At 40.4% G+C, this 15,238-nt stretch overlaps 7 protein-coding genes across 8 annotated transcripts; 3 read left to right on the top strand and 4 right to left on the bottom strand.

Moving 5' to 3' along the window:
* Positions 1-2,374: 2,374 nt before the first annotated feature.
* LOC115620301 lies at positions 2,375-3,507 on the top strand. The gene is made up of 2 exons (XM_030513484.1): positions 2,375-3,042; positions 3,110-3,507. Exons 1-2 carry the CDS (start codon positions 2,375-2,377, stop codon positions 3,378-3,380), a joined length of 939 nt encoding a protein of 312 aa, XP_030369344.1. The 3' UTR covers positions 3,381-3,507.
* A 168-nt stretch (positions 3,508-3,675) lies between these two features.
* LOC115620750 (renin receptor) lies at positions 3,676-5,258 on the bottom strand. Its single transcript, XM_030514145.1, has 3 exons — positions 5,147-5,258; positions 4,604-4,956; positions 3,676-4,543 (listed from the first exon to the last, which is right to left on the bottom strand). The coding sequence occupies exons 1-3, from the start codon at positions 5,214-5,216 to the stop codon at positions 3,977-3,979; spliced, it is 990 nt and encodes a 329-aa protein (XP_030370005.1). The 5' UTR covers positions 5,217-5,258; the 3' UTR covers positions 3,676-3,976.
* Positions 5,259-5,385: 127 nt separating this feature from the next.
* LOC115620801 lies at positions 5,386-7,750 on the top strand. 2 transcript variants are annotated; one of them, XM_030514224.1, is made up of 6 exons: positions 5,386-5,613; positions 5,673-5,909; positions 5,966-6,109; positions 6,161-6,322; positions 6,378-6,833; positions 6,899-7,750. In XM_030514224.1, the coding sequence occupies exons 1-6, from the start codon at positions 5,404-5,406 to the stop codon at positions 7,016-7,018; spliced, it is 1,329 nt and encodes a 442-aa protein (XP_030370084.1). In that variant the 5' UTR covers positions 5,386-5,403; the 3' UTR covers positions 7,019-7,750. The 2 variants fall into 2 exon arrangements, with proteins under 2 accessions (XP_030370084.1, XP_030370085.1); XM_030514225.1 differs by lacking the exon at positions 5,966-6,109.
* On the bottom strand, positions 7,051-7,992 carry LOC115620300 (mitochondrial dicarboxylate transporter-like; the record flags this gene model as incomplete). Its single annotated transcript, XM_030513482.1, has 3 exons — positions 7,568-7,992; positions 7,380-7,512; positions 7,051-7,317 (listed from the first exon to the last, which is right to left on the bottom strand). Coding segments are annotated over exons 1-3 (825 nt in total), but the record flags the coding sequence as incomplete, so codon positions are not given.
* Positions 7,993-8,190: 198 nt separating this feature from the next.
* On the bottom strand, positions 8,191-8,879 carry LOC115620802. Its single transcript, XM_030514226.1, has 2 exons — positions 8,557-8,879; positions 8,191-8,488 (listed from the first exon to the last, which is right to left on the bottom strand). Exons 1-2 carry the CDS (start codon positions 8,800-8,802, stop codon positions 8,279-8,281), a joined length of 456 nt encoding a protein of 151 aa, XP_030370086.1. The 5' UTR covers positions 8,803-8,879; the 3' UTR covers positions 8,191-8,278.
* A 562-nt stretch (positions 8,880-9,441) lies between these two features.
* On the top strand, positions 9,442-13,342 carry LOC115620622. The gene is made up of 8 exons (XM_030513949.1): positions 9,442-9,560; positions 9,663-9,799; positions 9,860-10,453; positions 10,514-10,852; positions 10,914-11,120; positions 11,173-11,717; positions 11,788-11,863; positions 11,926-13,342. The coding sequence occupies exons 1-8, from the start codon at positions 9,458-9,460 to the stop codon at positions 12,919-12,921; spliced, it is 2,997 nt and encodes a 998-aa protein (XP_030369809.1). The 5' UTR covers positions 9,442-9,457; the 3' UTR covers positions 12,922-13,342.
* Positions 13,343-13,596: 254 nt separating this feature from the next.
* LOC115621575 (D-beta-hydroxybutyrate dehydrogenase, mitochondrial) lies at positions 13,597-14,786 on the bottom strand. Its single transcript, XM_030515265.1, has 3 exons — positions 14,671-14,786; positions 14,198-14,606; positions 13,597-14,084 (listed from the first exon to the last, which is right to left on the bottom strand). Exons 1-3 carry the CDS (start codon positions 14,784-14,786, stop codon positions 13,602-13,604), a joined length of 1,008 nt encoding a protein of 335 aa, XP_030371125.1. The 3' UTR covers positions 13,597-13,601.
* Between the last annotated feature and the right edge of the window lie 452 nt (positions 14,787-15,238).

The following is a 15,238-nucleotide window of genomic DNA, read 5'->3' as shown; positions in this document are numbered from 1 at the left end:
AAAAGAGCTACAAAGTTCTACCTTAAATATAATTCATTGACACCTGAGTCATACCGGGGTTCGTTATACTGCGAGTATATATACATTTAGTAGGCGACGAACAGCCTAAGATCAAAGTTGAATATTTTGGCAATGTCATGTCCATTGTGCCTGCAAAGTGGTACCGCAATCAATTGTCACAATTTTGTAGTTAATTGTTAGCTTCTTATAGCTGGCATATTAATCTACATAATACTCAATAATAAACCGAAATCTAACATTTTTGTACCTATCTGAGCTACAATATGTATAGAATATGTATGTATATTTTTAAGTAATTTAATTTATTTTCATATATGTACAAAAAAAAATCAACTTTATGATTAGTGCTTCGATCTGCGTAGTTTAAAACAATTGAAAATAAAGCCCATAGTTATTAAAAAGTTTTACTTTCATTTTATACCAACAAGAAAAAAAACAAAGATCCGATGTTTTGTTTTTATACTCTTCCATAGAAAGTAAAAGTATAAGTGTATCCGTATTGGGGTGTACATTTTGAAGACCCAGAACGTAGAATTTTGCATCACAAATTATACAAATAGATACATATGTATGTACATACAGTACAATTAAAAATTGGAAAAAGAATTTTCGAATGTAAACTTTTTTGTGTATAACGATATTGGAACCAGATTGATTTGAAAATACTACACCACAATAACAAGTATATTCTAATGGAATATTAGATACTTAGTATAGGCCCACTATACTTACATATATACCAATTCGCGACCCATGACTATGAACGAACAAATTTGTTGTTGTAGGTCTCAAAGAATGAGATACATCTTCGTCACAGATAACTCCTAGCAATTTTAAATATATTTTTTTAGATTCTTAACAGTTGAATGATCATATTTTCATTGCCTTCGATTTTTTAAATTTACCTCAAACATTTATATTCTTGCAGACGCTTTTCGTGCATTTCCTATATGAAGTGCATGTTTCATTACCAGGAAAGCAAAAGCTACCTCATTGCTTGTGCTTATCAGCTCTCTAATAAACTTTGGAGCTGTAGTCTGGGAAGAAACAGCTAAAACAATAGCTTCAATTCACCCAAATTGCAACAACATAAATATATATGTATATGTACATATTCTAGTGTAATACTATAGGCCTGTAAGAAATTCCCGAATGCGAGTTGTTGCTTTCATGAATTAATCGGAAAGTGTGCTTATTACTTAGCCCAATTCAAGAAAAAAAAAAAGTGAAGGAACTTATATGGGTAAATATTTAGACTGGCTACAACTAGGGCTAATCTTATATACACATGCATACTTATGTACTCGTATGTACCTGTAGGTACAAATGAATAACTGATTGGAAGAGCGACTTGCAATTGGCTAAATAGACCAAGAGCGGCTTGCACATAAACATCACACATGTACATATGTACGCATATGTATGTATGTACACAAAAGTTCATGTATGTATGTACATACATATATGGATGGATATATGAAGTTTTATTGTCGTATAGGTAGGTGGGTATATTTTTTAATTAACTCAAAACACTTGTGTTTACATGCGTCAAAAATATATACTCCACGTATAGTATACGTATGTACATAGGTATATACATATGTATGTTTGTATATACAAACATCCATACATACCGTATGTATGAATTTTGCGCCCGCTGTAAAAAAAAATTCAAACTGAAGTTGGGGCGCACGATCGAATCGATCAACATCTCCCAGCCATAGAGCACACGTTACTCCGACACCGCGCACGCACAGCCACGACTTGGGTTAAATAGAAGGAAATTAAGCCGCTGCATTGTTGTTGTTGCTGCTGCTGACAGGTACACAGACAGAAGACGAAACGATCCATCGGCCGACAGTGAGGATCGTGGGCCATTGTGTCCGTTTTTGTTGACACACGCACCGCACACAGGCCACTTGTCAAGCCAATTGGCCAAGTAGTTGTAACTATTGCCTATTGGTCTTGAGATGATAAATGTGGGTGCTCTGGAATTTGGCACTGGAATGAAATCGATGGTGGCCGATATTTCATAATGAGCTGAGAAAAGGGGACTCGTTTTTCTAATTCACTATAAAAATAGTCGGCCCTGTTGGAATAACTCAGGTAAACTGTGTGTGAAAAACCGAAAGTGTTCTTTGGTGACGGCGACTGAAACTTGGCGCTCGCTTCAGCGCCCACCGATCATCATTGCATTGCCCGAAGTTGCGACTAACAGACGTGCGCGAGGGCGCGGGTCCGTTAAATTGTACGCCCCAGAAAAAAACAAAAAACAAAGCAAATATAAAAATACATTATTCAACTGAAAGTAGTTGAGTCTGCCAAACGAAATCGGCTTAAGAATTGATCGGCAATGAGTGATCAATTGCTGAGTGCAGTGTCGACTGAGCCACCGGCTCTAATAGCAACCCCAGTGCCCGACGACTCTTATCCGTCGCCCTCGGATACAGAACAGACTGAGGAACCTGTGCTGCTAGAGCTTGGTGCGCAACCGGCAGTCAGTGTTAGCTACACGCTCTCAACAGATCACAGCAGTATGCTATCCTACAGCCCTTCACAGGTCTCGTACTCACCGACACTGTTGACCGGCTATGAGAAGTCATTGCAGCATCCCGGAAATCTAAGCCAGATGCCCTCAGGCGCCTTCAGTATTCCACAGCCGGTATCCATGTGGCAAACGGGTGGCCCCACACCAGTAATAACGTCGAATAATGTTGTTCCTGTGACCCTTGACATTCCCCTACCCATACCCGTACCGAAAAAACGCGTCGAGCTTGTGCCGCCCCCCGTGTTTATGACTTATGGTAGTGGAAGTGCGGCGACGGAAGTGTTAATTTCTAAGGAACAGAATCCGGCGTGGCGAGAGAAGGCGCTCCAAATGGAAAAAGACTATCGAAGAACAGCCTGTGATCGGGAACGTACACGAATGCGTGATATGAATCGAGCCTTCGATCTATTGCGCTCGAAGCTGCCAATTTCAAAGCCTAACGGCAAGAAATATTCTAAAATCGAAAGTTTACGGTAAGTTGAATCAACTCCAGTATTTTCATAGTAGCTTTTATAACGATGAGTTTAATACCATCCATAGCATTGCCATCAATTACATAAACCACCTTCAAGCCATGTTGCGCGAAAATCATGTGTCTGAAACGGAGCTCGTCACCTTCAAAAACACTAATAGTAATCCTTTGCATTTTGAGACCCAAAATCATCTTTCCGGCTACGATTACGATAATGGCGTATTATCGGTATCAACAACAATAGCACCGGCACAAAATAGCAATGGTTGTTGTACTTGGAGTGGTGGCAGCAGCTCGCCGAACTATGAACTGAGCGCCAAAGATCACTGGGGTGCTTAATATGTGCCTCAATTCGCTAACGAAATTTATTAAACATAACGGTTTGTTTTCAAATCTGTCGTTGATCATACTTGCAGGCTGGCAAAAGCTAAGCTGCACGAAACGTATATGGAGCGTTTATAGAGTTGCCAACATAATATTTAAGCAGCAATTGAATTGGCAGAATTGTTAAGACGATTTAATCGATCCAAAGCCATAATTCAAACAAAAATGTCTTTTTAGGTTATATATATTTTAACGTTATTTAACATTTTACATTTGATAATTAGCATATTTAATGCATATTTAGTTCAAATAAAGTGACTGATTGAGTTTATAAACCTAAAAAGTACAACAACGAAACATATCTAACAAAACACTTTTTAACTGATAATGGAATTTGACTGTCTAGCAAATGATAACTTTTGTAATACTTAATTTTAGCTTATCATGGTATTTGTAAAGCCAATTAACTGCACATACTTATACACAAATACACATTTAGCTATCGAACTTCGCAGTTGTGGAGTGGCTTCTGCACCTCGACTTAAAAGGAAGAGGAAAAATTGTGCTGTAGCTACATGATTGTAGTCTCCAGGCTTGTTGTAGACTCTTCCTTAATTATCCTTCTTCATTCTGGTGGAAGTCATACGATAGATGATCGAGTCCCTGCCGGGATCCATTGAGCCAATAGCATAACATATAGCCAATAGGGATAGGCCAAAAACAACCATGAACCACAAAATAATGTTGAAGATAACCGGGTAGTTGTAGTCGTAGTATTCGGCCAAATTATAGGGGTTCAAGGTGTTTGGTGGTACGGCATCGCGTTTAGTACGCGATGAGGATACCTCTTCATCGGTGGTTTGAACAAAGAGGACCGAGCCACTAGATTTTTGAGCTGCGACCAGCAGGCGACCAATGGCAGCAGAGATCAGTTTGTTGGCTTCATCCAAGGCTTCCGACTTATCACCGTGCGCTTTGGCAATGCCTTCGACGGACAGGCGGACGAGTAGCACGTTCGAGGGTTTAAGCATATCGGCCAGATTTTCAGAGGCAGCGTTAATATAACCTATTTCCTGCAGAAACTGTTTGTCAGCGCTGTGCAGTGATGGGTTTAAATGCTTGGTAGGCTTAGCGGCAGGTGCCTCGAAATCCCCAAAGCATGATTTGAATGCTTGGATCTGGAAGGAAACGTTTTTGGAATGTTTTTAGAACACACACACAACAATTATGTTACTTACGCCATCCTCGTACTGTTCAAAATTAATGTCGCACACTGGCTCGTTGGCAGCTTCTAGCTCAGCAGCCAATCCATTCAGCGAATTGCTAGTACTGGACCCGACCAGATCATAAGTTTTGGATGCGCCAGTTGTGGCGATATGGCGAGTTCCCTGCACGTGCACTGCTATTATGCATTTGGCCAAGTTGAAGGGATCAGAAAAAGTCATTCCGCTCCAGTTTGAATCACCATTGACAGCATTGCCCAAGGAAGCGTATAGCACATCGCCAACATTGTAGCTGTCCAATGCGTCATTGCCCTTGAAGCTGATCCCCTTGGGGCTACTCAGCACTGTAAATTCGCCAGACGCATGAACTGCAAGTCAAAAATATTGGGTTATTCGGATTCCTTCTTAGGTATCAGAACAAATAAAGGAATGTATCTGCCACCCCCACGAACTACACAATCGATGATTGGGCCTTAGAAAAAATTTGCACAGCCACAACAAATATGCGCACAATATGCACGGATAAGTGCGATATAAGAATTCAGATGATTTACTTACTTGCTACAATTAAGAGCGAGAAAATCACGCAATTTCGAAACATTTCCACGGCAATATTCTTTTTAATCATATGACGACTGCGAAAACCTGTGCCTACTGCGCTCCGTGTATGACTTTTCACTCGCTGTCACATGATAAGCAGTGTTGTCAAGCGTGTGCAAATATCGCAAAACTACAGCACTTTAAGTGTTGGTAACTGCGATGGCAGTCACTGTTTAACTTGTCAACATTTGTGTGGATTTTGGATTTGTCTATCCATGACTTTCAAAGCAGACGCGAACTTGGCTGATCTGGTGGAGATATGCATGCTCCCGGCTCTAAAAGAAAATCTCGACCAGCTACGATTAGAACCGGAACATTTCGGAAACTACAGAGCACATTTAAAAGCACACCTCCCGATACTGTATGATTTGTTGCAGTCAACCGAGGATACTTGGTTAAATGGCGCGGACCCGGCACAAAAACAGGTACAAAGAGGCCAGCTAAACTGCGAGGACTGCACACTTTATATTGTTTATTTTTTTAGTTGCGAGCAAATCTTGTCTTGTTGCTTTGCGAGTTGACTGCAGTTAAAGACATACTTGAACTCGAGATTAGAGACAAATTTGTTCTGGACAACGCTAATAAATTACTGAACAAATTATCACAACGGCTGGATAGCGACGTGCAAGCACAGATTATCAAATACTACGAGGAGAAACTGCACAAGGATTGTTGGAAGCGTCAGCTTGGCGCTACTCATGGGTTTATCAGATATTTGGAAGTAAGTGGTTGCAATCAAAAAATCTAGCACATCCAGCAATTAAGGTTGTCTTACAGTGCCAGTATTCAGCCTCAGATGCAAGCATGTCCACAAATATGATGACCTTTACTTTAGCTGTGGGTTTAAATGTCCGTGAATGCTATGAAATTCTGTACAAGGAGCTTGGCGTGCGAATTTTTCTTCTGATGCTGACGCATAACGTATGTACGTTGAAATGTGTAAATTTTAAGTTAACTTTTATATACTTTCAGGACGCAACCAAGTTACAAGATCTCAATATACACGGAGTGATATATGATGATGTATTTCGTGATACGTACAACATGGATGGACACACGCTAGAAGGAAAAAAGGCTGTATGGAATTGTCTATGTCTGTGCTTGGATCATTTCACATTGATGGATCGGTTTGTGGTACATAAAATTAGTCCATAGGCCAACGTATATTTTAATTGTACATCTTTGACAGTGGAATCAATGTGACGACATGCTTGAGCGCCTTTTACATATCATTACACTCTCGTCTGGAGCCGAAACATCGATTTGTCTATTGCCATTTATAACAAAGCTTTGCTACCACTTCAGCATTAATCGCAATGAAATTGAAACTAAGTTAGCAGATGACCTTACACAGTCGGAAGCTTTAACAGAATGTAGAGAAGTGTGTATGGCGCTTAACTCATACACCAGTTACCGCTGGGCTAAAAGCATATTGCAAATGCTTGTATTGGAGACGGAAAAACTCCTGCAAGGTATTGAAATTTGCTGTAGTATGTTGTTGGAAATGCTTCGCTGCTATTTGGTATGCATCTTACCCATACCATTGCAAGTCATACGCATGCATTTGCACGAGTTCTTTTACAAGTTTCCCAGTAGTTTAATGGAGAGCTTAGCTGTGCATAGTTTCGAACCCAGAATTACAATGGTAATTATTTAATTATTACACTTACATATATAGATGTTTTTGTACAATTGAACTTTATTTTGCAGCTCGTCAGGCAATTCATTTACACCTTTGTTTTTCAACTAAAAAATGGGTCGTATACCAATCTTCCCGACGATTTGCAAAAATTTCTGATTGCATTCGAGAGTCTAAAATTAATGAATTAAAACAAATTGCTCAAAACGGTATATGCGATTGTAGCCACAATGGAATGTGGAATTATAGCTGCTAATGCCGGTTTTAGACCAAGGAAGAAACCTTTATAACCATGCCTTTGGATTAATGCTGCACAAACGTCTTTCTTCATCGGATACACTTCATAATCGGCGGTCATAATTATTGTTTTAATGGCATCAACTGGCGTGAAAATCAGTGAGAGAATGCTTCCCGTTAGCGTTAGGGAAATCAAACTAATCTCCCACGGTTTATCATCCAGTTTGTGCAATTTAACAAGCAAATCTTGAATCTTTGTGAGGTTAACAAACATATTACTTGTATGCCTACACACGTAAAGAATAATTCTCAAACCGTATTGTATATGGGAGGGGTCGCAACTGCCAAAGCGCAGCTGGTCAAAGCATGGAGTTTGAAGCCGGCAAAGATGTGTTTGATGCCTCCCTTGTGGAACATACAGAAACAGGCATTCGCAAAATTGACATAACTGAAAGAATTTTAATTTGAAGTCATAAAACAAGCATGCTTGTATATGCCTATACTTGCGTCGATCATACACATTACGCGTCAAATCTGTCTGACGAATCATAGCATATTTTACGAAAGGCGTTGCTAGCATTCCAGAACAAAATCCACTTAGCCCAGCTACGGCATTGTTGTCGAATGGCTTGAGTATCGTAATATATTGGCTGTGTTTCAGGTAGTGGAAGAACATATATTGCGAAATGGACTGCACAGTGCAGCGTACAATGGCGCCTTCGAGGCCGTAATAGAAACCACGAATCCCCTTTTTATTGAACATAAGTCTTATGATCCTTCGAAGGGATATATAATGCAGTGCACTAGCCTGCACGTTAACACGCATTACGTCCATCGGATGCGCCAAGACAGTACCTGTCAGGTTAATGAGGTAAACAAGATAGGCTGGTACATTGGAGAGGGTTTCGTATGTTCCCTGGGTCGTCATGTTTCATCATACCAAGAAAATTTTGAATTCAGTTTTAAAAATTTCAACATAACGCCAACTTTGCCAAATATTTTACTGTATATACGTATTTAAAACGTCTTTAGAAAATAGGCCATAAATGAGGAGCAGCACGTTAAATAAACTTAAAATCTGGAATGTGTTATGAAATTAAAGTCGTGTATAATCTTGCGTAAATTATTTTTTAAATCACTATCTGGGTAGTTGAACTTTACAATTTACTTTCACTTATAACTATCAAAATACATCACTTATTAAAATAAATATATCACTTATAAGTGTCTAAATATTTTTTTATTTTTAAAGCGTGCTGTGCAGTTATATTTTTCTGTTTACGATAGAAGGAGGCCTTATCTCGAAAGTAGGAAATTGATTTAATTAATTCCATTTCAGCGCTAGGGACATTGTCATTGTTTTGAATTTGACCAGGAAGATCAAGCTGCTCTAGTTCTTCCATCGTAAGATAATTTTCAATGTTCTAAAAAATTAATGAAATGTCTTAACAATATTGTTTTGGACTTTTTAGTTGCAGTAACTAATACTCACAAGTCCTGCTGTATCGCTGTAGGGGTCAAGCTCCTGATCCATTGGTGCGGTTGTTGTCACCTCACTATTTTTAGGCATTTGCATCTGTAATGTGTTTATGTTATGAACCGTTACCAAGTGCGCCAAAAGCTCCGATTCAGTATTAGGAATTTGGTTGTCGGAGCATAGCAGACATTTTACATTTTGTGTACACATTTTTTCGAAAAATGTCCAAGCTGATGTAAAATTTGGCATATTGCAGTCCATTGTTGCAGATTATTCAGAATACATTCATTTTTATTAGAGCTCCGAAAATTACACGAATTATAAAATACTCGCGAAACATAAGACGCTAATATATTGAATGTTACCAAGATGGTGAAGGTACCCGTATTGACACATCGATAGCATTCATTTGAAAACATCGATGGCTCTGCGATATCCACAAGGGTATTCTTGAAATATGCCCAAAGCCGAAGTTTACTGATCGCGTCAAGTGATTCGCTTTAGTTAAGGGCGGAACAACAATCAACTATTTTTAAGTTCTCTAAAAGGGAAAGTATGATACAAATTTTTAAATATATGTAAATATAATGGCTTACACGAAAATTACTTTAAAACTATACAAAGAGCAATGTTGACTTCAAATGTGGTAGTGGTATTTTAATAATAATTTAAATTCATGGTAATATGCTTTATTACTTTTGCTAAGAAATTTTAAGCATCATCAAATTTTGGATTGGGTTTTGGCAGATTGATTTGGATTCTGGACAATTGTGCGCCGCTAGCCAACACTAATTTTACTCGCTCCTTTTACATATAGTGTTGCCACACTTGTCGTGTTTTGGCCACAACAATGTTGATAAAAAATAAATATAATAATTATAATTAAATGAATACAGATAATTTTAATACTTGCAACATGAATGTAAGTAGCATGCTGAATGTGCTAAAAAGCTCAACGGACAAGACAGTCATATACAAATGCCTTGTAAAACTTCGCACTGACTTAGTAAAAGATAAAGGTAAAACGTACACAACTAAATATTTATTAAAATACCAGTATTAATTCAAAAACAGCACTAATTCCAATTCGATTATAATTATTGTTATTGTTGTTATTGAAGATGGCATCGTTTTGTTTCGTGTGGCTGGGGGAGTGCCAATGATCGTCAGACTATTGGGAAGATTGAATGAGAAAATAATGGAGGTGTCCCTAAGTATATTAGGGAACTGCTGTACAGACGAAGAAGCATGCAAGGAGGTAAATGTTTTAAGTAATTGTGAAATGCAAAATCTAATTTTGCAAAATTGATTATTAAAGGCCGTTGAATGCAAAGTGGTTGCGCCCCTGATAACAATATTGAAAACCATACCCAATCCTGTGATCCAATGCCGTACTTGCCGTATGCTTGGCAACCTGGCCAAGAGTAAAGCCGCTTCTCCATTCCTGAGCCCCCACTACGCTGCCATAGCGCCGGCTATTTGCCACATTATTGATACTACGAGTGCAGTTCAAACGAGGATCATGGCATTTCGCGTGTGTCGCATTCTTCTTGTTAGCTCACAGTTCCTTAAACACTTTGTAGCGGCAAACGGGTTTCTTCAGTTGATGAGCATATTTACGGCCGTTATGAAAAACAACGAGGCATCAAAAACGCCCACACAAGACTTTGAAGTGTCCGCGATAATGGGATTAAAAAAGAACCAGCATCGAGAGAAATATTTTGAAGAGGTGGCACGCAATTTGGAAGGTGTGCGCAGCGATATCTTTGATTATCAAATGTTGAAGAATTCATCCCGCATTGTAAACGAATATATTTTACCCAAAGAGAGCGATGCCATTGAATTGGCTTATGAAATATTAAAATGCCTGTTGCTGTTATCGGCCCATCAGTTGGGCATGCGTACATGGGAGGTGAGTTTCGAATCAAATAAGTACAATACGAATTTTTTGAGTACAATATTCTTCTTACAGCCTCTTTCGCGCACATCTTCGTTCGCACCTATTGTTTATTTTGTGAAGGAGGAAAGTGATCAGCGTGCCCATGCGCTGAAAATATTGTCAAATTTTTGCAAAGATCCCTGCGCGTTTTATATGCTCAGCAACGCAGATGCTATTGTGGTTGCATGTGAGTTGCTCATGGCTGTAAATATGGCAAAGCCTTTGACAGAAAGCGAGTCCCGCCACTGCATTAATATTATCTCAACGTTATCGGCCGATGCGTGCAGTCGCTCTAAAATTCGACGATGCGGCGCGTTGCGAAAATTGGTAGCCATGATCAGGGAGTCGAATTCACAAAGTGAACGATCTTTGGTATGTAACCATCTTTTCTTTTGTTGTCTTAGTTTTTCAAGTCTAACCTCTCCATCTTAAGCTTTTCCACATACTAAACAACTTTCAATACGACAATTTAAGTATGGGATTTATGCTGTACGAAGGGTTGGTGCCTGTGTTGGTACGAGAACTAAATGATTATCTTACCAGTGATGATGAACATCACAAGCGACGTCGTGAGGAACGCTTACAGGGCGGGAAGAAGCGCAAGTTAGTAGAGTCCGCCACTCCAGAGACGATGAGCAAGGCAAGTCACAGTACTGTTAAAATGTTTTTCATTATGTTCATTTTATGCGTAGTTCTCTAAAACCCAAACGCAGGTCACATTGGACTTTGAATCTCCTAGCAGTTCCCCGTACTCTAATCGCACCACAAGTCCGTGTAGCTCGCGCAGCATGTCCCCAGTTTCCTCGAAACTTTTTAACAACGACGATGAGGAGGACTATTCTCCAGCTTGTAGCGACGACGATGAGGAGGATGATGAGCCAACTGATGTTGATACCAATACACGGGAGCACAGAATAACTGCTAATCGGGCCCAGCCGGCGAATGTTTTGGACATTCTAAAATTAATCGATGAGAATAGTGATACCATAGACGATCCCCTGTCTGACAAGGAGGACTTCGATGAGATTAGCTTGGATGTTCCAGCTAAGTTGGCACAAACACGAAGCTTAAGTGGAGATGGTATAGACGTTATTGAGAATCTTTTTTATCGCATTACACTCATGATAAACAAACGGCCGGAGTTGGGAAAACCGGAAACTCTGGATACACTCATCAAAGCCATTAACATGTTTGGAGCGAACAACAACTTTGCCAATTCTCTGACAAATATTCTACTGTAAGTCTCTATTACTGAAATCACGATTCCCTTTTTCAGTCTATGCTATTTTTTGTATTCCGTACCACAGTGAAAGCCAGTTTTTCGCGCAGATTATCAAACAAGGCGTTGTTCATCAGTTGTATCAACTGACCAAAGTAGAGGAGGTACATCAAAAGATTGCTGCTCTCTCAATGGAAAGTAAAACTAATGTATTTGTTATTTACAGACGCGAAAAGACGGGTTTGCATTCCTTGAGACACTCACCAATGTCGGCGAATCTAACTACGGTAAAGAGGAACTGGTCCGACTGTTACGATGCGACGATATTAATGCGCAACGCCGGGCTGCTATATCGGTAGCCTATATAATTAAGAGCCATCGCCTGCTCTATCAGTTTCTGTATGACGGCAATGCGTTAACGCTGCTCTTTGAGCTGTTGTTGCGCAAGAAACTTGAGCCCGATTATGCGTCTGAAGCTGCCGATGCCTTGACTGCCATGTCCCGCTTTACGTTGGGCATTACATTACCTGAAGTGGAGGCGACAGAGAACAGCGAGGATTGCAGCGTACGCGCTTGGTGTGACGATACCAAACCAGATGTTGGTCCCATACTCCTGCACACGGACTGCGACATGCACTTTGTAGTGCATGAAGACTTTACCACTCCCAGTGAAGCCAGTGACAATGAAAGCACTACTGGCATGGAAAAAGAGCCTGTAAAGGTTGGCTTTAACAAGCAGATGCTTTGTGACTCTAGCGAAGTCTTCAACAAGATGCTGAACAGCGATTTTCGTGAAGGCCAAGAGGGCCAGATCCAGCTACAGGAGTACACCGTTAGTGGACTGCGGTACTTTCTTCATCTTGTTGGCTGCCAGGCGGAGTGCATAGCTTCACAGTCTCCAACATCACCCAAGTATGCAGCTCTACTAGAGGCTTTTGAAATGTCACGGGTTTACATAATGCCAGAGATGGAAACTTTGCTGCAGCAATACCTGATTAAATTTCTTGATGCCCACAACTGTCTGCGACTGCTGGAATGGGCGCTGAAAAACTATCATGCGGAGCTAACGGAGACGGCCATCAACTTCTATTTGTGCGCTCCACTGCCAGCACAAGACAAGATCACTCTGTTCCGTGATGCTGAAGATTCGACCTTTGCCACTGAATGGTTTCAATTGCTGAGCGATGCCGTTTACGAGCGCTGCCGTAGTGTCGGCTACTAGAAACTGTTTGATTTTCCACCTGTTTATATGTAAGGATTGTTTATGAGTGATTTAAATTCAGCGATTCTGACAAGTATACGTGCTGACGTCCTATGTATATGTTTAGATAGAGCCGTAAAAATACAAGTATTCTATAACACTCAAGGGCGTACGCAGCTTTTACAAAAGGGGGGCGCCAAAAAACTAAAATTTTGATTAAATAATGCACAATGCATTTAAAAAATAATTTATGCATATGATAAATGAAAAAACATCAACAAATCCAACTCAGTTCCATTTTCAAGGCGAAATAGTGTGTCATAATAATGAACTTTATTTGGCAAAATGTTTTGTAGGGGTCCAAACTACCCCCCTCCCCCTGACCCTCCCTTGCGTACGCCCTTGATAATACACATCCCATAATAAACAAAATTTAGCCCCAGTTTACAAGTTTTGAGATTTTTGTATTGTTTGCTAAAAAGTTGTTTTAAAAAAATCAACAAATGGCTTTTAACATATTACTTTGACAACTTTTAATACTTTTAGAGAAACATTCAAAACTATATTAATTATACTATATAATATTATTCATATGAAACATGCGCATTCTCCACACTAACAAAGTCCGATTTTCGGGCGAACTCTTGAGAAAGGTACCCAAAACCACATAAATATTTTCTACAAGTTCAAGCCTCGAATAGCTAGGTGCTGTGCTTTCGATCGGTCACAGATCGGTAGCTGGGCATCGCACAGAATTGCACTGCCAACCAATCTACTAAAGGGGTGGGACAAAGTCGAAACAACCAGCGATATATCTTGTAACGCCAGGGCTCGTGGATATACAATGCTTTGGGATGCCTACTGGTGAGGGCATCGCGAAATTTACTGAGCAGCTGCTCGTCCTGAAACTGATTGGGCGCCTTAAAGCCAGAGAGGATGCGCAGATATGTGTTAAACTCCTTAAAATAGGCACCATAGTGGTTGCGCTGCTCTTCATTGAATGCCGCGAACATTTCAAAAGCCTGATCCTGCTGGCGAGCAGCTATATTGCTGGCCATTACAAAGGAGCCGGGCACAAAGTTAATCACTTCAACGCCATACTGCTGCAGTTCCATGCGTAGGGCATCGTTCCAGAAACGCAAGGCGGCCTTCGATGCGGCATAGGGCCCAAGGGCTGGCAAAGCCTGAAAAGTAAAATCAATTCAAGTTATTATTTCTATTCAAAAACATTTGAGGACTTTCAAATCTTAGGCCCGGCTATAGCGAATTATTCATATAGCTTTCGGAATTTATTTACCTGCAGTCCACAGTGGCTGGTTACATTGATGATGCGAGCGCGTTTTTGACGGACCAATGGTAGCAGCTGCTTGGTAAGACGCATGGTTCCTAGAACATTGACTCCAATGCAGTGCTCCACCTGCCCCGGCGTCTGCCACTCGAATTCTCCGAAGCACATAACACCAGCATTGTTGACCAGAGCGGTGAACACATAATCCTCGTCGCTGTCCAATAGAGACACCAGCTCTTTCTCGACCCTCTCCATAGAGGCGGGCTGAAGCAAGTCCAGCTCGTAGATATGCATCCGTTGCTGTTGATCCTCTCCATTCAGCTGTTTCAACAGTCGCGCGCCCTCCGAGCACAGATTGTGGCAGCAGGAGACGACGGTCATATTAAGCGCGTTGTGGCAGTAGACAGCTAGCGAATGGCTACATATTGTGTAAGTAATGGGAATGAAGCTAATCCAAATGCTGAAACTCAGCTCCATCTTACCCCAGACCAGAATCGCAGCCTGTGATGACGATCACATTTCGGGAACAGACCGGAAGGGAACGGCGACACAAGCCCAGCGATCGGCAAATAGCGCTAAGGAGGGGACTACTGGCCATGACGGTGGCTGTTTTTTAACTCACGACCATCCGCAGTTCATATAAAACAAAGGCACGAAAAATGCAAAACGATCTTCCCGAAATTTAAATGTACACATGTGTACATACATACATACATACATACATATGTAATTCATTCGTATGTATGGATGTAGGCATGTGTTATCTTTTTATATGCGCACGTCTGGATGTGCGTGTGTGTGTGTGAGTGTCTTTTTGGTTTAAATGAGCGCCTTCAAGCGCTACCTGCGTTAGGCTGGTGCCAAAAAATGCTACAACTGCGAACGGAATCCGAAACGTAGAGTTCGTTTACATAAAGAAACAAGTTTCATAAACTTCTGTTTCAAAGAAGTTGCACGATTTTTGTGAAATGTGGCTTCTCAAATAATGTAAATAGTTAAAAAGATGTAAGATCAATGAAAATTAAATTTTTGTGAACATTTCTACCAAAT

The sequence above is a fragment of the Scaptodrosophila lebanonensis genome, unplaced genomic scaffold (genome assembly GCF_003285725.1).
Source record: "Scaptodrosophila lebanonensis strain 11010-0011.00,11010-0021.00 unplaced genomic scaffold, SlebRS2 tig00000024-arrow-pilon, whole genome shotgun sequence".
NCBI classification, from domain to species: Eukaryota; Metazoa; Arthropoda; class Insecta; order Diptera; family Drosophilidae; genus Scaptodrosophila; species Scaptodrosophila lebanonensis.
Note: the sequence above shows the minus strand (reverse complement) of the source record. Positions and strands in the feature narration are given on the sequence as shown.